Source organism: Lepidochelys kempii, chromosome 3 (assembly GCF_965140285.1).
Source record: "Lepidochelys kempii isolate rLepKem1 chromosome 3, rLepKem1.hap1, whole genome shotgun sequence".
NCBI classification, from domain to species: domain Eukaryota; kingdom Metazoa; phylum Chordata; order Testudines; family Cheloniidae; genus Lepidochelys; species Lepidochelys kempii.
In genome coordinates this window covers 210,806,237-210,830,881 of record NC_136382.1, presented here as the reverse complement: position 1 = coordinate 210,830,881, position 24,645 = coordinate 210,806,237, and the positions used below count along the sequence as shown (strand labels likewise).

General features: G+C 44.0%; 1 protein-coding gene across 5 annotated transcripts in view; it reads left to right on the top strand.

Moving 5' to 3' along the window:
- ACSS1 (acyl-CoA synthetase short chain family member 1) overlaps nucleotides 1-24,645 on the top strand; it is an 80,141-nt gene that overhangs the window by 23,708 nt on the left and 31,788 nt on the right. For 4 of the 5 annotated variants that reach the window (XM_073339936.2, XM_073339935.2, XM_073339933.2 and 1 more), the window contains 2 exons: nucleotides 20,956-21,155; nucleotides 22,665-22,840. In XM_073339936.2, the coding sequence (XP_073196037.2) occupies nucleotides 20,956-21,155; nucleotides 22,665-22,840 (376 nt within the window). Of the gene's footprint in view, nucleotides 1-20,274; nucleotides 20,456-20,955; nucleotides 21,156-22,664; nucleotides 22,841-24,645 lie in introns of all 5 variants that reach the window. The other variant, XM_073339937.2, reaches the window with a different exon arrangement.

Genomic DNA, 24,645 nt, shown 5'->3' with positions numbered 1-24,645 from the left:
GCAGAGGGTGGAATCCTGGCCCCATTGAAGTCAATGGCAAAACTTCCATTGGCTGAAATGGGGCCACAATTTCCCATAGGGGTCCTTGTGTACACTAGACTTCTAAAATGTGTGAGTTCAAATATATTAACGTCACATCTTTAAATCCCATCTACATGAGGTCAAAATGACCAGCTCACTGATGATGCATGTATAATAAACATTACTTTGCTAACTGGCTGAATCCTTTTGTTGACCATTGGGATGAGTCATAAGTTTAACTGCTTTTCTCTTAACTTGTAAATTTAGAACAAAGCCCACTGGTGACACTTTAGTAAAACTGGGGATTTTGGTTTTGCTCTTCAGAGTAACGGAGTAGAGCTGACCAAAAAATATCTGTAAATACTCGTTAGAACGTCTAAATGAATCCACTTCTTAGGCCATGTTTATATCCCTTTTGCGTTTGCTTTGTGCAAACATTAGAACACTGTAGTGCAGTGGTTCTCAAAGCCAGTCTGCCGCTTGTGCTTGGAAAGCCCCTGGTGCACTGAACCTGCGCGTCTGCAGGTTCGGCGGATCGCGGCTCCAACTGGCCGTGGTTCGCCGCTCCAGACCAATGGGGCCTGCGGAAAGGGTGGCCAGCATGTCCCTTGGCCCACACCGCTTCCCGCAGCCCCCATTGGCCTGGAGCGGCGAACTGCGGCCAGTGGGAGCGGTGATCGGCCGAACCTTCAGACGTGGCAGGTAAACAAACCGGTCCAGCGTGCCAGGGGCTTTCCTTGAACAAGCGGCGGACCGACTTTGAGAACCACTGCTCTAGTGTATTGGCTCAAATGTTTATGGAAAGTTTGAAAACAGATATCAGCATTTGTTCTCATTCCCTCCTGCTCACTTCTGTGGTTATGTAGTCTGAGTCACAACCTAGTTAGTTCTAAGTAAATAAAAATATGTACCTAGGGAGGTCTGTAAGGTGGAGAAATAAAAACACTTACAATTCAAAAATTTGGGATCAGATTGTGGAGACTTTACTCACTAGTGCAAAGTTGCTCACCTGAGTAGTACCATTGATTTGAATGGGACTACTTTTTCGAGTAACCACTCACCCAGGGGAGTCAGGGGTTCATAATCTGGCCCTGCAGTGTACATCGTATTTAAGTAATGATGAAATCTTAACACAACTGAAAAAGGGTATGGCTAAAGTCACAGGCCAGCCAATTCTTCCTTAGAGGTTTTTAAGGTCAGGCTTGACAAAGCCCTGGCTGGGATGATTTAACTGGGAATTGGTCCTGCTTCGAGCAGGGGGTTGGACTAGATGACCTTCTGGGGTCCCTTCCAACCCTGATATTCTATGATTCTATGAATTCACTGGAAGGGGATGTGGCTTTCCGTTGATCACATTTTTTTTCCAGGAACTCTGCAAGCACGGGTTCAGCTTTTCAAAACAAGGAGAAGTAGCCAGCAATAGTAGTGAACAAGTTGTTCCGGAGAGCAGCTGCAGTAAGCATTTCTGCAGAATGCTGGCCTGGCCTACATGGAATTCTGTACAGCAACAGAGCAGGATCCCTATTGTAGTGGCTGGATGCAGCTAAGAGTAGACTGTTGACTTGCTGCACTGCCTTTTGCATGTATAGTCAGGGGTAGCCTGTTTTATGCAAGAATATAGAAAGGTGGAAACAAAACACACATTTGTAATACATCAGATTAAGCTTTGTAGTGTCCTCATGGAAAGGTCTTGCTTAAAAATGGTATAAAAAAGATTCTCTTTTTACACAGGTACAAAGAAACATATCCTATTACAGAGGTTAAAGGGATACTTTCAGCTAATTTGGGCCAAAAATGAACTTATGCTTAAAACAAAAAAGTTTTACAAACTCTAATATTACCAGATTTTTTTCATGTTAACATAAACATTAAAAACATTTTGTTTTGTATTTCTACATTAATTTCCTTGTAATGTTTACAACTGAGCACTTCCTTGTTGGGCTGAATTGACTTGAAACTGATTAGAAATGAAAGTGGAACTATCTAGTTTATCTTCATTGACCAAGATGAGTAAGACAAACTAACAGAATTAATAGCAGAAAAGTAAATTGCATTTTACAAAACATTCAGTTTTAATAATCTAACATAGTAGTAACCCAAGTAAAGGAGATTTTTTTAAATAGATAAGTATTTCAGCTTCACAGTGTCCCTTTAGAGACCTGGGACCAATCTTGTCACTGAACAAATTATGGAACTCTTTACATTCTCTATGAGTTGGCATGAGAGAGTGTTAGGGCAGAGTTTTCATCTTTAAAGTGAAATCCATAAAGATTTAAAGTGAAAATGCACTACATACCTATTTTTAAAATTAGGTTCTTAGATTGAGGCTGTCATTCCAAAAAATCAGATTTAAAACAGTAGTATGTCTTGTACTGAGTTTTATTTCCATTTCAATTTGTCTTTGCTGATCACAAAGGTCAGTAACACAGAGCTATTATGCATTATTAAAAATTTAAGGCATTTTCGCTTCACTGTAGTGACTAAAACAAATGAAGGCTAATTTGGGATACCATTCTGTAAGGGCAAATTTGGGGGCATTATTTCAAGTGATTTAACTTGAAAATATCCAACAGTTGATGTAGTACTAAAAATGTATTCACCTGACCAGTTGCACTTGCAAAGTTTGATCATTTAGGGTAAAGCTCTGCACACATTGCTCCTGCTGAATTCACTCACATGTGAAATCAGAATTTTGCCCTGGTAGGGCCCAAAACTTATTGTAATGTTCCTAAGAACAGATGTGGGATAATTCTGCAGCACTTTGCTTATAATGACACCTGCCTTTGACACAACGCCATGATGTTTGGGAGTATTAAATTTTTAGTAAGAAAAAAGGATTTATAACCAATTACAAACTTTTATAGGTAAAAGAAAAACAGTGGCAGGGGGCAGTTGGTTAGGAGCTAGAGTTACCCTTCTAATACAAAGATTTAACAGGTTGCTTTTCCTTTTATTAACTTTGTACATGGGAGTCAAACGAAGACTATAATCTGTAAAAAGAAAAGGAGGACTTGTGGCACCTTAGAGACTAACCAATTTATTAGAGCATAAGCTTTCGTGAGCTACAGCTCACTTCCTCAGATGCATATCGTGGATACAGCTCACGAAAGCTTATGCTCTAATAAATTGGTTAGTCTCTAAGGTGCCACAAGTCCTCCTTTTCTTTTTGCGAATACAGACTAACACGGCTGCTACTCTGAAACTATAATCTGTGGATCCTCAGGCAAGTAGTGGCAGCCTTTGGATCCTGAATGAGGAAATTGGGCTGTGTATTACATTCCCATCCATGCCCTATTTCAAAGTGGAGGAACTGGCTGGGTGGAGAATTTCCTTCAGCTCAAATCCTGCCACTGCATGGAGAGATGGGATCAGCATGTGAGATGTTGAGCCAGCTTGGGTTCAAAAGTTCAGGTCCCAAGAAAGTGGTGTCAAAGTCAAATTCAGGACTCACATAATTTGTCAGACCACTCTGTTTATTAGCAAAGCGCCTTGCTAATGCACCCAGATGTGAGCCCGTCTCTGAGGCCCAAGATAACTTATTTATACAGCTAAGCCAATTTAACATAAGAGACAAAAGAAAGCAGAAACTGACAAATATACATACATATCTTATTTGCATACTAACGTTTATCAATCTCCTAGCTCAGTAGGAGCTCTAAGTTAATTAGTTTGAGGACCCATTGTCTCACACACCTTAATGTTTCTCTTCCTGACAACTATATTTCAACAAACCCTTCAAGTAGCATTTCTTTAATGAATTATAATTTCAATATAATTCATTCTACTTTCACAATCCCTCCTTTTGGTCAATCTACGCAATGACCAACAATGACTGGGTTCCACATATCAAGCGTTCTTTATGTCTTTGTTCATCAGTGATATTTAAAATCATCAAATTAGCACTCTGGTTTGGGGCAGCTATCTGTGTAGCATGCCTGACACAATTTTGGATACAACAGGAAAGTAACTGAAAACATACAAAAATTATTAGGATTCCAAACAGGAGAGTTAGGGCTCCCTGAAACAACCAGTTTCCTATGCCAGAGAAATTGAAAAGGTCACTTAGCCACTTCCATAAAGAACTTGGCTCTTCGTGGGGAAGATATGCGATTTGTTCTAAGTGGCTAGCATGATCTGTTACCTCATTGGTGTTGTCTGGTATATACACACAGTAGTCTTTTCCAATGAGAGCACAAGTCCCTCCTTTTGCCACCAGCACTATGTCCAATGCCTGACGGTTTTGGAGGGCCATCTGTTGGATTGCCCCTGTTTCTTTGGCTAGGGCTCTTAAACTTTCTCCGGTTTCATTTGCCATTATTTCAACTACTGCTTGTAACCTTAGGAGCCTTTTTTGCATGGTGTATTACTCCCCCTAATGGTATGAAGGAACCGCCAATGGCCTCTTCCCAGGTTAAGGGGCTTATGTTATTTACATACCATTGGGCATCTGTTAAGTCCCTTCTTTTTCGCCTGAAATTGCAGAGGCGTTCTCGAGGGAAGGTTCCTAGCACTCGGAATTGTGGGAAGAGTCGGGCAGGATAACAGATTCCTGACCAATTAGCTGGTAGGTGCGGTGTGTGCTCTGGTCCCACACACCCAGTGATGGCCTATTAAGGCTGGGAAGGGTTGGTTGCACCCATTTGTCATATAGGTGTTTGCAAAGGAGGAGGAGTATCCCCTAAAGGGTACAGGGTAATTCTCCTTACGAGGAGTGGTGTTATTTGCATGACATTGAAAAATTGTATTGTTTTCACTGTTACTGTAGGGGGAACATGAGATTGATTTCTCTGTTTGATCCCAGGTTGAGAAAAAATTCATATCTCCATACCCGGCCCGCCACTTTTTAGTTTTGTTTGAATAATCCCGTACACCATTGGCCACAATATGCTGAAGGCAACGGCTTTTCCCCAGATCCAGCCCTGTCTCATTACACACCCAACACCAATGACCTTTTCCCTCCACCACATTTATCCATTGAGATGCATTTATTCCCACCACTTCCCAAGTGTCACTGCTGTTCCATATTTTGTTAAACGGACGAGGCCCTCCAGTGAGGTCTGGGGACTTGAGTGGGATAGCCAGGACAGGAACACCAGTTTGAGAGTGGGCTGGGATGTGGCTGCAGACCCAGCAATTAGAAATATTAAGGGTCTGAGCTATCCACACCTGCTGTTGGATAAAAGAATTGTCATCGTGGTCTCCCCAGACCGTAAGATACCAGCAGCCGAGGAACAGGCAGAGGTGCATGTTGGAGACAAGGCTCTTCTGGTTCTGACAACCTCAACTGAGGGAATCGCAGTCACGGTTTTACGCTCACCAGGCAGTAGGCGCTAGGCTCGCTACTGCTTTTTTTGTTTGTTTGTTTTTGTTTTGTTCGTCGTCTGCTTCTGGCAACCCTTATGAGAGCGTAGATTGTAAGGTATTGCAGACTGTTCCTCTACGTTGTCTTCTGGAGTCAAAATCGACTCTGCGTTGTCCTGAGGTGACGATTGGTTCTCTGGGGATGGTGCTGCCTTACACTGTCAAGCATGTATCCACGCTGCGATGCCAGATAGTTTAACAGCCGTCTGTGTAGTAAGCAGTACCTGATGAGGACCCTTCCACTGGGGCTCCAAGGTGTGCTTTCGATGATGGCGCCGTACGTAGACCCAATCACCTGGCTCGAGGTTGTGGCAAGTGTCGGAGGTGGGTTTCGTGGGCCAGGCGACTCGAACCTGTGAATGGAAGTGACTTACAGCTTGTATTAGTCCCTTGCAATACTGAAGGAGCGCACTGTGAGTCAAGTTCAAATCTGGAACGGGAGTAATGGTAGTCATAGCTCTCATAGGGTGTCCCATAACAATTTCAAAGGGACTTAATTGATGCCTTTGGGATGGAGTGGATCTCGTGTCCATAAGGGCTAATGGTAAGGCTACTGGCCAGCTTAATCCTGTAGAGTTACAAATTTTAGCAAGCTTATTCTCATTTCGCCTGTCAACTGCACCTGCACTCTGTGGGTGGTAGGGACAGTGCAACAGGTGTTTGATATGTGATATATGGTCCAGGTGTTGAACAAGTTGTCCAGTAAAATGTACTGGACAACTTGTTCAACACCTGGACCGTATATCGGACGGATGTATATCGGACGACCGTATATGTGGACAGAGTAGCAGGAATTCCCTTGGCAGGCATAATATGAGTTAACAAACATTTGGCAACAGACAGTGAGTCAGCCTTGCGACAAGGAAAGGCTTCAATCCAACCAGAGAATAAACATACCATAACCAGTATCAATTCATATTGTTGACACTTAGACATTTGTACAAAGTCAAGTTGCCAATGCAAGAACGGTGCTTGAGGCAGGCCCCGGAACCCCTGGGCCACTTTTACAGGTTTACCAATATTATGGCTTTGGCAAATGGTACAGGCTGCACAGTGGCGGGCTGCAAAAGAGCTAAAATGGGGGGCCCGCCATCCTGTCTTAGTTATATCCCCTCCTTTCCGACATGCGAAACACCGTGTAGCAGGGCGGCCAGAGACGGGTAGAGTGAAAAGGGGGCTACAAAGGCGCCAGTAGGCGAGTGCCAAAAAGAATCGGGATGTAGAGAGCAACCTTGGGCAACCCAGGATTCTTTCTCAGTTTCTGGGGCAGAGCCTTGGAGCAGGGCGAGGTCAGTGAGGGACCAGGAGGGTAAGAGGAGAGCGGAGAACAAGGGAATCAGACATTTCAGCTAGGCGTGCTGCAGCAGCCACAGCACGCAGGCGGGGGGGGGCGGTAAGCCTTGGGCAACAGGGTCTAAAGTGGCAGAGAAATAAGCCACTGGGCGGTTCTTTTCTCTGTGCATCTGAGTGAGAACCCAAGTGCACACCCAGGTTGTTCGTGGCAGAAAAGGGTAAAGGCTTAGAATAGTCAGGCAGCCCTAAGGCAGGGGCAGAAGCCAAACCCTGTTTGAGGGAAACAAAGGCAGAATTGGCCTCAGGGGCCACGGCATGGGGTCAGGCACAGAGAATCGAGTGAGTTCCTGGAGAGGTTTTGCAAGGGAGGCATATTGGGGAATCCATTGTCTGCAAAATCCAGCCATGCCTAAAAACTTCTGGACCTGGCTTGGGGAGCAGGGTCGGGGAAAGCTAAGGATAGCTTGGACGCGGGTGGGAGAAAGTGCACAGGAACCCTGGGAGAGGAGAAAGCCGAGGTATGTGACAGAAGCTTGACAGAGTTGTAGTTTAGAGCGAGAAGCCTTGTGACCCTTATTTGCTAGGGCAGTAAGGAGCACTAAAGAGTCAGTTTCAGAGGCAGACAATGAAAGGGAACAGAGGAGTAGATCATCTACATATTGGACTAGTGTGTACCTGGACAGGAAAACAAGGTCAGCAAGGTCTCGGGCTAATGCTTGGAAAAATATTACGGGCTTTCAGTATACCCCTGGGGCAGTATGGTCCATGTGTACTGTTGCCCCTTGTAAGAAAAGGCAAACAGGAACTGGGAGTCAGGGTGAACCGGGAGAGAAAAGAAAGCAGAGCACAAATCAACAACAGTAAAATGAGTTGCATCTGGTGGGATAGAAGCCAGAATCTTTGAGAGAGGCAAGTTTTGATTCTGTCCACCTATGATTTGCCTCTTCCCACCACTGCATGAAACAATCAGCCTCTCCTTTTGCCAATTTAGTTGTAGGTTGACCGAGTTTCTTTTAAGACGTCTACTTGGTCTTTGTCCCAAGATCCTAACAGTGGCCACTGAATTTTGGGATTCTCCTGAGTTAGCCTTTTGCATTCCCATACACATCCCCCCCCGCCCCCCCCAAGGTCAGCCTTTTGAAGCCATCCCCACCCATGTCATGAGGTTTTCTGTTCATTAAAACACAACAATGCTAGCAACAAGACAAACACCACAGACAAACAACACAAAACATAGATCCATGGTATTCTGAGTTTTTCTTCCGCTGGCGCCAGCTTGCTTGTAAAGTCTAAAAACAAAAGAAACAATTTCAACCTCCCTGGTGGGGACAGATTATTGCTTCATAATAATACCACTTTCTTTTACAAATTTCCTTGCTAATTGCAGGAAAAACAGAAGAATTACCTCCAGGCTGTACTTATTTTGTTCTATAGTCAGGCTGTTCTATAGCCAGGCTAGTGAATTACCCCACTCACTGATCATTTATGAATTCATGAGGTGGTGTACCTCAGTTTCCCTTCTTGTGCAACAGACCATGTTTGCAATAGTTTCACTGCTGTACCAAGCTATAGGTTTATTCTCAGGTAATAGCAGAGACACAGCTTCAGATTTTAGCACTATTCACACACACAAAAATCTTTTTTGCCTAACATCCCTTGCGCTGTGATTACTCTTTTACACAACTGTACCCCGATTACACTTCCATCTTGTACAACTAGACACAACCAGGAGCAGCCAAGTTAAGTTCCAATAGAAACCCCTTACATCCTTTATTGATTTTGATTACATTACCCAATAGTCAAACAATTTTGATCTGATTCTCTCTCTGCCTGCTGCCTGCAGCAGTCCCTTATAGTCCATTTCTGTGGGAAAAGGGCCCATTTTCCCTCAGAATAGCTGTAAAGGCTTCTGGGGACAGAAGCGTAGTGCTGGTAGTAGTCACTCTACCTGACCCCCTTAGCCTAGACCATTTTTCCAGAAATTTACAGGAGTCCGCACTCTTCCTAAAATACATAAACTGAGCCGGCGTTCCTTTAGGGAACTGTCCCGACTTAGACGTCTGGTTACCCATACAGGAGGACTTTACACACCAATCACACAAGAAGGAAAGTCGGGTTCGTCAGGGCGATGCCCGGTGCAACACACAAAAGGAGCCCACAGGCTACTGCCTCAATCACCCTTGCTTTCACACTAAGGGTTTTACCCAAGGCGCGGTGCGGCTGTGATTGTGCAGATTTCACTCACTCAGACCATGGGGAGAGGAATCCTTTGGTCAGCTGATCCCCGGACGGAGACGGCGCCCAGACTCAAACACACCACAGGGAGGACGGATAGACACAGAGACAAGACAAAACACAGAAATAATTACCTGACCAGATACCTGATGTCTGATCCCGGGATCCCTACCAGAACAGAGTGGGAACCAACAGGTTCGATGGCGTAGACTTCACTGTGGTCATGCACCCTTCTGTTCTGGCGGAGGACCGCTCGGGCCAAATGCCCAGGTGCCAGCTTGCCACGGCCGTCCTAAGAACAGGCAGGAGTCACACGGCCCCAGTGAAGACTGTTGCCATCTCAGTGGAATCTCCAAATTGTCAAAGTCAGATTCAGGACTCACATAATTTGTCAGACCACTCTGTTTATTAGCAAAGCGCCTTGCTAATGCACCCAGATGTGAGCTCCTCTCTGAGGCCCAAGATAACTTATTTATACAGCTAAGCCAAAGCCAATTTAACATAAGAGACAAAAGAAAGCAGAAACTGACAAATATACATACATATCTTATTTGCATACTAACGTTTACCAATCTTCTAGCTCAGTAGGAGCTCTAAGTTAATTAGTTTGAGGACCCATTGTCTCACACTCCTTAATGTTTCTCTTCCTGACAACTATATTTCAACAAACCCTTCAAGTAGCATTTCTTTAATGAATTATAATTTCAATATAATTCATTCTACTTTCACAGTGGCTTGCATAGCTTGTGCCTAAAGATGATTCAGACTAACAAAAAGAAAAGGAGGACTTGTGGCACCTTAGAGACTAACAAATTTATTTGAGCAAAGCTTTTGTGAGCTACAGCTCACTTCATCGGATGCATGCAGTGGAAAATACAGTAGGGGGATTTTATATACACAGAGAACATGAAACAATAGGTGTTACCATACACAGTGTAAGGAGAGTGATCAGGTAAGGTAAGCTATTACCAGAAGGAGAGAAAAAAAAACAAAACAAAAACCTTTTGTAGTGATAATCAAGGTGGGCCATTTCCAGCAGTTGACAAGAACGTGTGAGGAACAGTTTGGGGGGGGGGAAATAAACATGGGGAAATAGTTTTACTTTGTGTAATGAAACATGCACTTCCAGTCTTTATTCAAGCCTAATTTAATGGTGTCCAGTTTGCAAATTAATTCCAATTCAGCAGCACTTGCTACCCAAGATCCATAAACCTGGAAATCCTGGACGCCCCATCATGTCAGGCACTGGCACCCTGACAGCAGGATTGTCTGGCTATGTAGACTCCCTCCTCAGGCCCTACGCTACCAGCACTCCCAGCTACCTTCGAGACACCACTGACTTCCTGAGGAAACTACAATCCATCGGTGATCTTCCTGATAACACCATCCTGGCCACTATGGATGTAGAAGCCCTCTACACCAACATTCCACACAAAGATGGACTACAAGCGTCAAGAACACTATCCCCGATAATGTCACGGCTAACCTGGTGGCTGAACTTTGTGACTTTGTCCTCACCCATAACTATTGCACATTTGGGGACAATGTATACCTTCAGATCAGCGGCACTGCTATGGGTACCCGCATGGCCCCACAGTATGCCAACATTTTTATGGCTGACTTAGAACAACGCTTCCTCAGCTCTCATCCCCTAATGCCCCTACTCTACTTGTGCTATACTGATGACATCTTCATCATCTGGACCCATGGAAAAGAAGCCCTTGAGGAATTCCACCATGATTTCGACCATTTCCATCCCACCATCAACCTCAGCCTGGACCAGTCCACACAAGAGATCCACTTCCTGGACACTATGGTGCTAATAAGCGATGGTCACATAAACACCACCCTATACCGGAAACCTACTGACTGCTATTCCTACCTACATGCCTCCAGCTTTCATCCAGACCACACCACACGATCCATTGTCTTCAGCCAAGCTCTACGATACAACCACATTTGCTCCAATCCCTCAGACAGAGACAAACACCTATAAGATCTCTATCAAGCGTTCTTACAACTACAGTACCCACCTGCTGAAGTGAAGAAACAGATTGACAGAGCCAGAAGAGTACACAGAAGTTACCTACTACGGGACAGGCCCAACAAAGAAAATAACAGAATGCCATTAGCCGTCACCTTCAGCCCCCAACTAAAACCTCTCCAGCGCATCATCAAGGATCTACAACCTATCCTGAAGGACGACCCATCACTCTCACAGATCTTGGGAGACAGGCCAGTCCTTGCTTACAGACAGCCCCCCAACCTGAAGCAAATACTCACCGGCAACCACACACCACACAACAAAACCACTAACCGAGGAACCTATCCTTGCAACAAAGCCCATTACCAACTGTGTCCACATATATATTCAGGGGACATCATCATAGGGCCTAATCACATCAGCCACGCTATCAGAGGCTCGTTCATCTTCACATCTACCAATGTGATATGTGCCAGCAATGCCCCTTTGCCATGTACATTGGCCAAACCAGACAGTGTCTACGTAAAAGAATAAATGGACACAAATCAGACGTCAAGAATTATAACATTCAAAAACCAGTCGGAGAACACTTCAATCTCTCTGGTCACTCGATTACAGACCTAAAAGTGGCAATATTACAACAAAAAAACTTCAAAAACAGACTCCAAGTAGAGACTGCTGAATTGGAATTAATTTGCAAACTGGACACCATTAAATTAGGCTTGAATAAAGACTGGGAGTGGCTGTGTCATTACACAAAGTAAAACTATTTCACCATGTTTATTCCCCCCCTCCCAACTGTTCCTCACACGTTCTTGTCAGCTGCTGGAAATGGCCCACCTTGATTATCACTACAAAAGGTTTTTTTGTTTTTTTTCCTCTCCTGCTGGTAATAGCTCATCTGAAGTGATCACTCTCCTTACACTGTGTATGATAACACCCATTTTTTCATGTTCTCTGTGTATACTTACTGTGTTTTCCACTGCATGCATCCGATGAAGTGAGCTGTAGCTCATAAAAACTTATGCTCAAATAAATTTGTTAGTCTCTAAGGTGCCACAAGTACTCCTTTTCTTTTTGAGGATATAGACTAACATGGCTGCTACTCTGAAACCTGTCAGACTAACAAGTTAGTGTTATAACATTCTAAACTACAGTAGTGTAACTATATATGGGATCAAATTTATTAGGAAAATGATCTAACTACATTTCTTTTGCAAGATACCACATCTAGAAAGAGTATTTGATGTCTCATGTGAAAATAACTAGCCTCTTTCCTTTAGAGAACTGTAGAGGATCTTTCTGTGGTTAAAGATAACACCAGAGTTACTGGAGAACGTTTCAATAAGATAGGAGAACAGTCATAGGCATGGTGAGAGCACAGCCACATGCTGATAACAGCCAGCTTTTCCGGGGCCCTTTAGCACTGGTGGCTCTGTCAGCTGTTTGTTCCAGGTATTGGGCAGTGGGTTTTGAGGACCTTGGGCGGGGAAGGAACGGAAGGATATGATTCAGGAAGTTTTTAATAGAGGTACTATAGAGACAAGAGGAAAAACGTTTGCATTCATTAGGTTATGATTTTAGCAGGAGCATTGGCTCAGATAATGACTTGCTGGCTGAGTTCAACAGTTTTCTGTGCTTTTGCCAGCAGATGTTGCTATGATTAATAGGGCCAGCTTTGAGAGCTTGCACAGCATTTGTCAAGCATTCAGAAGAGAAGGAAAGCAAACAATAATTTTTCAAGGAAGAAAGTGATGATTATCCCAGCAGCCCTGCTTCCTTCTGGCATGGTGCTTCCACACACGAAGCCTGAACCAAAGCCCTTTGAAATCAATGGAAAGACTTGGAAGCCCATACCCATGGCCATGGAGCCAGCTGCGAGAGCAGTGCTGTTGCTTCTTAGCAGACAGGAATGTGCATGTTAGCTCCCTCCTGCTAATATTCCTAATCGCGCCATGTCAAATTCAATGAAAGAACAGGCTAGCCATGCGGCACCCTGTTGGAGGGCATCTGAGTGTTGCTAGCATGGCTCTTCAGTTATAGATTCAACTCCTACAGGGTCAGTTTTTAATTTTTTGAAAATTTAATTGATTTCCCCCAATTCCTTCACCTCTGCCAGAGACTGACAGTATGTGTGGTTTAGAAGGAGCCTGAGCCTAGAGACAGTTGGTTTGGGTAACAAGTTGCTTACTTCCTCTCCCAGATCGTTACTGCAGATATTAGATAAGACCAGACCTAGCCCTGGTCCCTGAGGTAAGCCACGAGAAATACCCTCCCACAGATGGACATGTAACCGTTTGTTTGTTTATGGCCAGTTAGCCATGCTGTTATCCAGGCTAGTGGCAATTCATTTTTCAAGTAACGTTTTGTGAGACCATTATTTCAGTTTTGTGCTGGTGTCAATCCTTCATTTTAACTAATTCTTCAAACTTCTTGTCTTTATTTTTCTTGCTAAAGACGAATTTTTGAAGAGAGAGTTCAGAATCTCATCCCTTTTGGGGTCATCATTAATTTTATCCCCATCTTCGTCTATGAATGGACCTGTTGTCTCCCGGGTCTTCTCTTTTTTACATCTGTAAAAGCCCTTCATATTCTCTTTGGCCCCTTTTGCTAGCAGGGGTTCATTTGCCTTTGCTGTCCTTATCTTCTCTCTGCAGACTGCAACTGACTCTGTGAATTTGGTTGCCTCCCCCTTTCTCGTTTCTGGTACAGGTTTTGTTTTATTAACTACAGCACTTTGAGCAGCCCTATTATGAAGCCTCATTGTCCAGCTCTTAACTCTTGGAATCAGCTTTTTCAGAGGAACTGCAGTCTGTTGTGCCATAAACTGGAGTGTCTTTAAGGTTTCCCCAGCTGTATCTTAGATTGGTGAATATTAATACTTCCTCTTTTTACACCATACTCACTAAATGTTTGACTTTCCCAAAAATCTAACACCCTTTCTTCGATTTCCTGAATTCAAGGAGCTTGTGATCACGGGTCCCAAGCGTCCTTATTATTTTGTCACTTCCACTGTAGATCTAGATGGCTTCTCTTGCCTTCCCTCTGCATAGGAATAATTTAGATGTTTGACTGGCCGATAGAGAGTCAAATTCCTCTACAAATACACTGTCTTGCAGATGAGAACCTTGCGAGTTGCTCCAAGATTCTCCTCTGGTGGTTTATAGTAGATCCTACAGCGTCCCCACCACACCCTGCATTGTCAGTTAGCTCCCTTGCAGTGTAAAAGTTTTTGATCTTCAAAACTCCACCCACTACATCCTTTCTTCCTCTATAAATATTGTACCCATCTGTATGGATATTTCGCTTTCGAGAATCATCCCTCTGGGGTTCCGTTATGCCCACTTGCTCATAACCTTCATAATTTAGTTTAGCTTTGAGTGGTTCTTGTTTGGTTCCCATGCTCCTTTTGTGTGCAGACGGGTAAAAGCAGGTCTGGGGTAAATGCCACTCTCCCACATAGATGCCTCTTTCCTCTCCAGGGCTGTTGTGATGGAACTCTGGTCTGCACAGCCTGAGGGAGCAGGTTGACGTCAGCAAGAAGAGCAAGAAAGTAAGAAATAGCTACTGTATCCAGCTTTCCTCCCCGCCTTTAAGTCCTTTGGGATTTACAGTGCTTAAAACAGTGTACGTTATTCCCCTTCCATGATTTTTCAGTCCCACAGAGGATGTCTGCTTGTGGGAGAGGCAGGTGCTTTGTAGCCTAGGTGAGAAACACAAGACTTGCAGAGGTAGCTTCCTGACAGACAGGGATTTTATTTAAGTTTCTTCCTTGTAGATTCCAGCTGCCCCACCTTCTAATAGCCACCTCCCCTCCAGGTCTCTTCCATCATGGACCTCACATCCAAGAAGGGATAACGTGACAGTGACTTAGCAGCCGTGGGTCTGTCCTCCTCGTCTGTGCTTTTAAGGTGCAAAGTTAACAGGTCAATGGAATAAAGAGCCTAAAGTTCTGTAACTGTTCCTGAATGCTTATTAACTCAGTGAAGCTCCGTCATTAAGCAAATAACTCTAGATCAGTCATGAGAGTTCCTGTGTGTTTCTACAGATGCTGTTTCTGAGAGCTAAGTAAATAAACAAGCATTTAAACAATTAGAATATAACTTCTGAATTAGGGCTTTTTTGGCATTTCTATTCAGGACAAGCAGGTAGTGTACTAATAAGCATAGACATATTTTTTTTCTCATTTTCCATTGCGGTTAAGTGGTTGTCATCCTGCTTGCCCACAACCATCTGCTTGAGGGTCATTTCCTCCTGTACAACCCAGCTGATCAGCAAAAACAGTTTCTGTTTGTCTTGCTACATTTTATGTTTGATTTATTATCATAGCTCTCAAGTGTTAAAGAAGATTTGAACTGTACCTAGAAGCCTGATGTGACATTTTGACTTAGTGTTAGAGTAATAGTAATTTGTGCCATGAGTCCTGATGGTTGTGTTTATCTAAAAATCGCATTGAAACAAGGACTCTGAAACCAAATGATCTGAATAAACAAACTGCACACTGGTTGCATTCTGTGTCCACATGGGCACACCTGCACACAGCTCTGTCTGTATACCTATATAGCACGGATTTCTATGGGGCCTTTCTGCATAGAGCAGTGGTCTCCAACCTTTTTACGCCCAAGATCACTTTTCGAATTTAAGGACAACCCAGAATCTACCCCTCTCCTTCCACAAGGCCACGTCTCACTCACTCCATCCCGCCCCCTCACGGTTCCCCGTTCCTGGCCAATGGGAGCTGCGAGGGCAGTGCTTGCAGGCAGGAGCAGCGTGCTAAGACCCCTGCCCCTCCTCATGGGGCCATGCTGGCTGCTTCTAGGAGCGGCATGGGGTGTGGCAGGCAGGGAGCCTGCCTTAGCAGCAGCCCAGCAGCATCTCCGGAGACCACAATCGACTAGGAGAGTCCCCAGGATTGACCAGTCAATTGGGATCGACCGGTTGGGGACCACTGGCATAGAGCATCATAAAGTGAACTATAGATAGGGTTATTTATTCCCATTATGTGACATTTTAGAACAAGAAGTAAAAAGAATATGGGCGCTCATTGCACAGGAAGTCAATGAGGCTTAGTAAGAACATAGCAAGATTAAGGGGAAAAAGTTGGGCATTTATATGGATAACAAGAATATTCTGAGTTAGAAAACTTATTGCTAACAAAAATTTTGGAAGGGATATTAAACGTTGTGCTTTCAGATTTAAGCCAGCTGCTATTAGCAGTCTCTAGCTATTAGAGATCAGGATGAGACCTAATGCAAGGGGCAGATTACCCCACATCTGCTGGTCTATACTATTATGTTGACCACTTTTACAAGTCTAGGATATATTTTTGTACAAAGCATGCCTTGTGAGGTACCATTTGAAAATTCATGATCTGCTGAACATTATTATCCTGGTAAAATATGTGTATCAACATTGTATGTAAAGTTATGAGATTCTGCTGTGTAGCATTGTTATAACATACTCCAGTGTTAAGAAAAGCAGGCCCAAACCAGTTTTTCAGAGACCAAGACACACTGACACCCCAGCCAGGTGTTAAAGAGCTATCACTTGCTTAAGCTGCCATTCTCCAGGAACAGGAAGGTGTGAATAAGAAATTTACATTTAATCACAGGGACAGTTCAACCCTCATATCCACAAGAGACTACTTGTTGCTTGCACCCCAGTGCAGGGAGGGGTAATTCTCAAGGTGCGGGGAAGGGTATAAAAATGGAGGACACACACAACACAAATGACCTCTCTCCTCCTTCATCTCTGCTCATGACATCAACGACTCAAAGAACTGAACTAAGGGGGTGAGGTCCCAGGCTGAAAGGAGACCCAGCCTGTGAAATTTATTGCAGCATATGGTGAGATAAAATCTTTGCTTTTAAATTCACATAGCTTGTTAAGTTAAGTATTAGCTGCATTTTACTCTTTTATTTTCTTTTGTAACCAGTTCTGACTTGTATGCATCATCACTTGTAATCACTTAAAATCTATCTTTCTGTAGTTAATTAACTTATCTTATTGTTTTATCTTAACCAGCATGTTTGGACTAGTGTGGGAAACTCCATTTGGAATAACAAGGGTGGTGCGTGTAGCATTTTCCTTTGATGAAATGAGGGACTTGCTATGAGCTTGCCCTGTCCAGCACGCTACTGAACAAGACGTACATGTCTGGGGGACAAGGCTGGGATCAAGAATTTGAAGGTGTCTCCCCGTATATAGTTAATGAATGACTGATCAGAGTGCTCATGTATTTATCTGGGAATGAATTTGCTGGGTGGGGGGAGGGCGATCTAGGAGTACAGAACACAATTGCCCATTTTGGATTTGAGGCTAATTTTCCTGTTTCTTGAAAAAATCTCATGGGATTTTTAATGACCACCGATCGTTATTCTGTCTTCCCCTTTTCCCTCTGTGCGTCTGCATCCCATCCACCTCCTTCCCATGCAGATGGAGGTGCTATCTTAAAATATTAGGGGACCAAGCTAATTCCAACCTCACAGGATTCCTCTTGTAATGCTCCCATTAGCTGTATACATCCCACATGGTGCTAGAAATGTTGTGCTACCAGGAGTGCTGTGCGTGGCTGAGGCTTGGTCTGCACTTGAAAGTTGTATGGGCATACCTGTGTCAGCCAGGGGTGTGAAAAACTGGCCAGCATAGCCGTGCTAATATAGCCCCCAGTGTAGATGCAGCTATGTCCGCAGAAGACTGCTTCTGTCAATGTAGCTATGTCATTTGGGGAGGTGGTGTTCCTACATCGATGATAACACCCCTTCTGTTGGTGTAGGCTGCATCTGCACTCCTGGGCTGGGCTGCCATAGTCTCCAGGGTAGTATAGACCTACCCTTAGCAAGGTTGTGTGGCTTGTCCACATTAATTCATAATGAGGTGTGGTCTGTGTAGAAAAGAGTGAGTGAGTTTTTGCTGACCAGTGGAAGAGTGGCAAGGGAGAGTAGGACAGAGTCAGTTTTTCTTTTTAATGGTTGGATGCAAAATATCTTGAGCTTCTGTCAAAAAAAATATTGACGCCATCCCTGGACCTAATGTGGTGATGGGGGCGCTGTGCTGCAGAGACGGGGGTGGGTGAGTTACTAGAGGGTACTTTCCTGTCTGAGTCAGCACTAACCCCAGCGTACCAGTGTGGTGCTAGGGGAGATAAGATCTTTTACACCCACACACACCAAGATCCAATGAATTTCAGAACCTAGGAGAGAGTTTTCATCACATGTGATCTCCCTGCCATGCCCCAGGGCTGTTGTTTCCTGGGTTTCAGCAGCTCAAAGCTCCTGCTGCCTTCAGGGGGCCCCAGAGCTTTCCCTAGCCCTCTGGCTACTTGGCTCATGCTAGCTCCTTTACCAATACCACATCCTGGAATAATCTGGGTTGCTCTTGGAGTTCTTCAATCCAAGCACTAAACCATGCTGAGACCTGTTTTGTTTGTGAACCATGACAACACCTTGCCCCAAGGTGTGGCTGTTCTGGTCTGTTCTCCACAGTACGGATGCTGAAGGAAATGTATGAGAAATTGCAATCTGTGAAGCGCACAATGCTGTCTTTTTTGTTTGACAGAGGACCATTTCTGCCATTAACCCAATGCATCACGTGGACAGGCAGTGTGAATAGTGCATTTATTCTTATTCGGTGCTTTTGGGTTTCTTTCTACAAGGAAGTAGATTGTGGTTTTGTTCTTGTGACAATGACCCCCTGTACCACCATTCCAAATGATGTCATACCATAATGAAATTATACATTGTAAGGAGCATGACCCAGTTGTTGATCACACTCTTGTAAAATATACTGTTCAGACTAGTCTCTCAGGGGTATATTTCACTCTGCCTCTGCTCTCATACATGTAAAATAAATGCAGTGTTTATCCTTGCAGCGTAGACATTTCTGAAATATCAAGTAGTTACTGCAGTTCTGCTCCAAGATGCCAAAGTTTTTTGTTGAAGTGAATTTATGGCCTGATTTTCAGAGGTTTTGAGCAGCCAGAGCTTCCACTGAAGTCAATGAGAGCTGTGCCGCCCAGCAGCGCTGAAAATCGGGCCATACTTGAAGAGCCAAATATAGTAATAGGCTTGCAGCTACTGCAATTGCTGCATTGCTTAGGCAACCTGGCAAAACACAAAGACACATTACCGTCCATTCTACTGCCACCTACATTGTTCCACTGATATTATTCAAAGGTTCATTCATATATTCAAAGGCCAGAAGGGACCATTGTGATCATCTAGTCTCACCTCTTGTATAATATAGGCCAGAGAACTGCACCAAAACAATCACTAGAGCAGATCTTTTAGAAAAAAATCATCCAGTCTTGTTTTAAAAATTGTCAGTGATGGTTAATTACTCTCACCATTAAAAATTAACTCCTTATTTCCACTCTGAATTTGTCTAGCTTCAGCTTCCAGCCAGTGAATCATGTTAGACCTTTCTCTGGTAGATTGAAGAGCCCATTGTTCAATATTTGTTCCCCGTTTAGCTCCATATAGATGGCAATCAAGTCATCCCTTAATCTTCTCTTTGTTAAAATAAACAGATTGAGCTCTTTGATTCTGTCACTATAGGCGTGTTCTCTAATCCTTTAATCATTCTCGTGGCTCTTTTCTGAAGTGTCTCCGCTTTTTCAGTATGCTACCCTATACAGACAGAGGAGTTTCAACTTTTGTTTTTGTCACAATTAAGTGTCTGCTCCCCTGAGGTGATTTTGAAAAGTAAACACATTCTGTTGTCTCTTAGTGCAGTTTGGATGCTTAGGACCATATACTTGATCTGCATATGCAGCTCCCATTGACTTTATCACCAATACAGATGCCCATCTGGATTAAAGACAGTGTACAATAATGCTTTCTCTGATGAAAGCATGTCCTGTAAACTTCATTGAAGGGCTGCAGTGCACTTTCTAGAGAGATGGAGGTAGCCTGAAATGTTGAAGACCAAGGCAGCTTATTCTGGGAGTGTCTCTCCTAAGTCCCATGGCCAGGTGTTCTGCCTCTGTGGATTTGTGAGAATAGCAGATGCTAGTGGGGACTAAATTTAGCTGCTCGGCAAACCACTGTTTTTTTTTTTTTTTTAAATCATTATCTTATCCGGATGGTGAATTGCATTGAGGAATGAGTGGGCAGCTTGGAACAGTGAACTGGCATAAACCAAAATTCATATAAAAACATATTAGCTTGATTAAAAATCTTGTAGCCTGACGTGCAGGAGATCAGACTAGATGATCATGATGGTCCCCTCTGGCCTTAAAATCTGTAAGTCTAAATATGGTACCCTATCATTAAAGAGAATCTGTGTCCGAATGAACCCTGTAACCACAAGACCAATCCATTTCTTACCTCCACATATCTATGTATAGCCTCCTCTTCGTTATTTTGTGGCTGTCTCCTCAGCTTCTCTTCTGAGTGCTGCATTGGTTACGTGCAAGTGTTGATTTTGGCTAGGAGCTGAAAAAGCTGGGAGATTGCGCTGTTTACATCAGATATAAAGGAGCTACAGATCTGGGCATAGACTGAGAACGGCTGGCACTTCAGCCTGTGCTGTCTCACCAGCTCCCCAGCGGCCTCCTACAGGGTACGTCTACACTGCAGTAAAGGTGATTGTAGCACTGGTAGGCATGCCTCTCCGGGTGTTAATTCAGATAGCACGGGTAACAATAGCAGTGAAGACAGCGTGGCATGGGCTTCAGTTGCCTGAGTACAAGCCAGCCAGGGACCCTGGGTACCTACTCAGTGGGGTTGCTAGCCTCTGCTGAAGTCCACGCCACCACCTTTCTGATTATTATTACCTGGGCTAGCTAGATTTAAAGTTAGCTTGGGTATGCCTACCCATGATACAGTCACGTCTTCCCGTGTGGTATAGCCATCCCCAGAGAAGCTGGAAAGTATGGGGGAGAAGATTGAACCTTGTAGGACTATACAGATAAGAGCTTTGAGGATGGATGAGCAGTTGCCCATCATGACCCTCTGGGTTCAGGTTCCTACGTTTGTAGACATAAACCTTTAATTAGGAGTAAATGAATGTAAAGCAGCTTGCAGGTGAAAATGACAAGAAACTCTCTTTCTGTGCTGCAGGGAACTTCTGGACATGACCTGCCGTCTTGCCAACACACTGAAGAAATATGGAGTACAAAAAGGGGACAGGGTTGCAATCTATATGCCTGTGACTCTACTGGCTGTGGCTGCCATGTTGGCTTGTGCCAGAATTGGTGCTGTTCATACAGTGGTCTTTGCTGGATTCAGTGCAGAATCTTTAGCTGGGAGGATCATTGATTGTAAGTAGTTTTAAAATGATGAACAAGCATATTAGGAAAGTGCTTTGCTCCTTGGAGGATTGATCCTTTGATCCAGATTCAACATTCAGCTTTCAAAGAAAGGCACACCCAGAATATGGTTGGCTTATTCTCCTCTTGCCGGGCAGTTCAGTTCTCTCCTTAGCAGAAGCATCAGAGTACTATCACTGCGTTGACTCTCTATGTTCCTGATTGTCATGAACGGCTGGGGGTTTAATAAGCTTTCAAAATCACTGTAACATCAGTCAATTTTAAATGGCTGTCAAATAATGTTTAAACCATAGGGAAAACTGAGATCTCTTGAGGGGAAGGGGAGCTGGTTATGTTCTCTTATAGTGAAGTGACGGTATCCTAGTGCATTCTTGTGAAGTGCTAACTCTGCAGTGTGTAATTATTTATTTGTATTTCTGAAGTGCCTAACGGCCCCAATTAAAGATCAGGGCCCCATTGTGTTAATCATGGTATAAGCATATATCGACAGTTGCTACCCCGAAGAGGTTATAATATAAATCAATAAACCAATGATAGACAACACAGAAACAAAGTATCAAAAGGCAGAGGTTTAATACAAAACATTAGGTCCTATGATTATTACAAGTACATCTTTTAAAAAATCATCTTTCTCTATGGCTAGCATGAGGAATTAAGTCTCGGAGTATTTTGAATGGAAGGTAATCTAGGCGGGGCAAGTAAAGGTTTTGTCTTATCTCTGGTAACTAGTGTAGGGGTTATGGGTAAACATTCCTTTATTATACAGCTATATATCTGCTACATAAATAACATAACATGAAATGTGTGTTGCAATTTGAAGTGCTATGTTGAAGTGGTACAGTTGTGTTATGGCTCCCAGGAAAATCCAGAAATCCTGAAAACCCCACATGAGCTAACTGGGTGCTAGAAATCCACTGCCATCTTTTAAAAAAACAAAACAACCCCCCCCCCCAAAAAAAAAATCCAAAGGACACTGAATTTGCTTGGAATTGGGGTTGAATGGAAGATTTGAAGGGGCTGAAATGAGCTAAGATCAAGTGTAAGTAGTCTCTTGGCCTGTCCAAAGCCGTGATCAAGTGTCTTGATGTTTTTGGTCTTTTGGCCTTGAGATGAAAACCTTGTCTGTGTCTCTTGGACCTTGAAGTGAAAAAATTATCTAATCCATAGAAAAGGTATGAGAATTGTCTGGAAGAAGATGGTGTTTACTCATTAAGGGACCTGATCAATTCCCATTAAAATCAGCGAAAAGGCTCATTGATTTTAGTAGGCTTCGGATCAGGCCGTAATTCTCTTCCTCTACCTTGGGATTGCAAAGGCCATCTTGCCTTCAGTTTATCAGGATTACAAGGAGCGTTTGTCAGTGATGTTGGCTGTTACTGTCTGATAGAATTTCTGAGTAGCCGCACCATTGTAATGTGTGACTTAATATCCCCATGTGTGACACAGGGTGAAGGTAGTGAAAAACAAACTGATAGGTCTGTAAAATCTCTCTCTTGTTAGCTGGCTGCAAAGCTGTCATTACCTACAACCAGGGAGTCAGGGGAGGACGAGTTGTAGAGCTGAAGAAGACTGTGGATGAAGCTGTAAAGAATTGTCCAAGTGTCAAGCATGTCTTTGTGGCTCAGAGAACAGACAACGCAGTCCCCATGGGTAATCGTGACATTCCTCTTGAAGAAGTATGTTGACTTTGTTAAATGTCACCCTTTTATCTAGGTATTTCCGACAGGGTGTGATGGTTTATATCTCAGCAGGTCCCCATGCCAATTACCAAACACATTTTCAGGGACAGTCAGAGGCAGGGCTAGAAGCTGTGTTCTTATGTAAGGGCACTACTAGCGGAGCTAAGGAGAAAGTACAAAATCAGCTTAATCTGGAACGGACACACTTGTAAATGACCCGGACTATTTTATATTAGCCTTTGTTGCTATGTAGTCTCTGTGCATTATGCTGACGAGGAATATCTCTGTGGTCTGTGTAGTCTCATTTTATAAATGTGGTAGATTAAAAGAATTTGAAGCAATTACGTATTTTCTTTTCTCTCCTTTTAGTATTTTAAACCTCAACTTTTTTTTTCTTTGGTCTGGTTTCTACAAATCCAGACTGCTGGCTTCAGTCTGTCTTCTCTGACACATGTAGCAAAGGGATAAAAAAACCTATGGCTGGCCCGGATCAGCTGACTCAGGCTCGTGGGGCTTGGGCTCTGGGGCTGAAAAATTGCTGTGTAGAATTTGGTCTATGGCTGGAGGGTCCCAGAGCTCAGGCTGCAGTCCGAACCCGAATGTCTACACAACAGTTTTTAGCCCTGCAGCCTGAGCCCTGTGAGCCCAAGTCAGCTGAGCCGAGCCAAGCCAGCCGCGGCTATGCCATTGGGCTTTTATCTGCTGTAGACGTGTACCCTCAATCCTCAGTCAGCAATTTTGCTTGCTCCAAGGTAGGAATGTAAACACTGTTTAAAAAGTTTAAAGATTAAGAAATATTTTGTTTAAACGGTTAACTGATTAAAGGGCTGGCTAGTGTGGCTGGGGCCAATCCGGCCAGTGTGGCTGGGGCTGGAGCCGCTCCAGCTGGGGCCAGGACTGTTTGGGGCGGGGCTGCTGGGGCCAGCCAGTTGGTTGGCCTGGGGGGGTTAATGGTTAAGGTGGGTTGACATTTTACATCCCTACTCCAAGGCTCCTGCTACTGCCCTAGTCTTAACCCCCTCCCCCAGATCAGAGGAATGGTTATGGCACCCTTCTCCTAATATGGGCGCTAAGACCCGGAGTACTCTAAACAAAATGGTGTTACTTACAGTTTCTGTAGCTTCTGCTGCCTGTAGAATGCCTTGCATTTACACACAACCGGTGTCATAGAATCATAGAATATCAGGGTTGGAAGGGACCTCAGGAGGTCATCTAGTCCAACCCCCTGCTCAAAGCAGGACCAATCCCCAACTAAACCATCCCAGCCAGGGCTTTGTCAAGCCTGAGCTTAAAAATATCTAAGGAAGGAGATTCCACCACCTCCCTAGGTAACGCATTCCAGTGTTTCACCACCCTCCTAGTGACAAAGTTTTTCCTAATATCCAACCTAAACTTCCCCCACTGCAACTTGAGACCATTACTCCTTGTTCTGTCATCAGCTACCACTGAGAACAGTCTAGATCCATCCTCTTTGGAACCCCCTTTCAGGTAGTTGAAAGCAGCTATCAAATCCCCCCTCATTCTTCTCTTCCGCAGACTAAACAATCCCAGTTCCCTCAGCCTCTCCTCATAAGTCATGTGTTCCAATCCCCTAATCATTTTTGTTGCCCTCCGCTGGACTCTCTCCAATTTTTCCACATCCTTCTTGTAGTGTGGGGCCCAAAACTGGACACAGTACTCCAGATGAGGCCTCACCAATGTCGAATAGAGGGGAACGATCACGTCCCTCGATCTGCTGGCAATGCCCCTACATATACATCCCAAAATGCCATTGGCCTTTTTGGCAACAAGGGCACACTGTT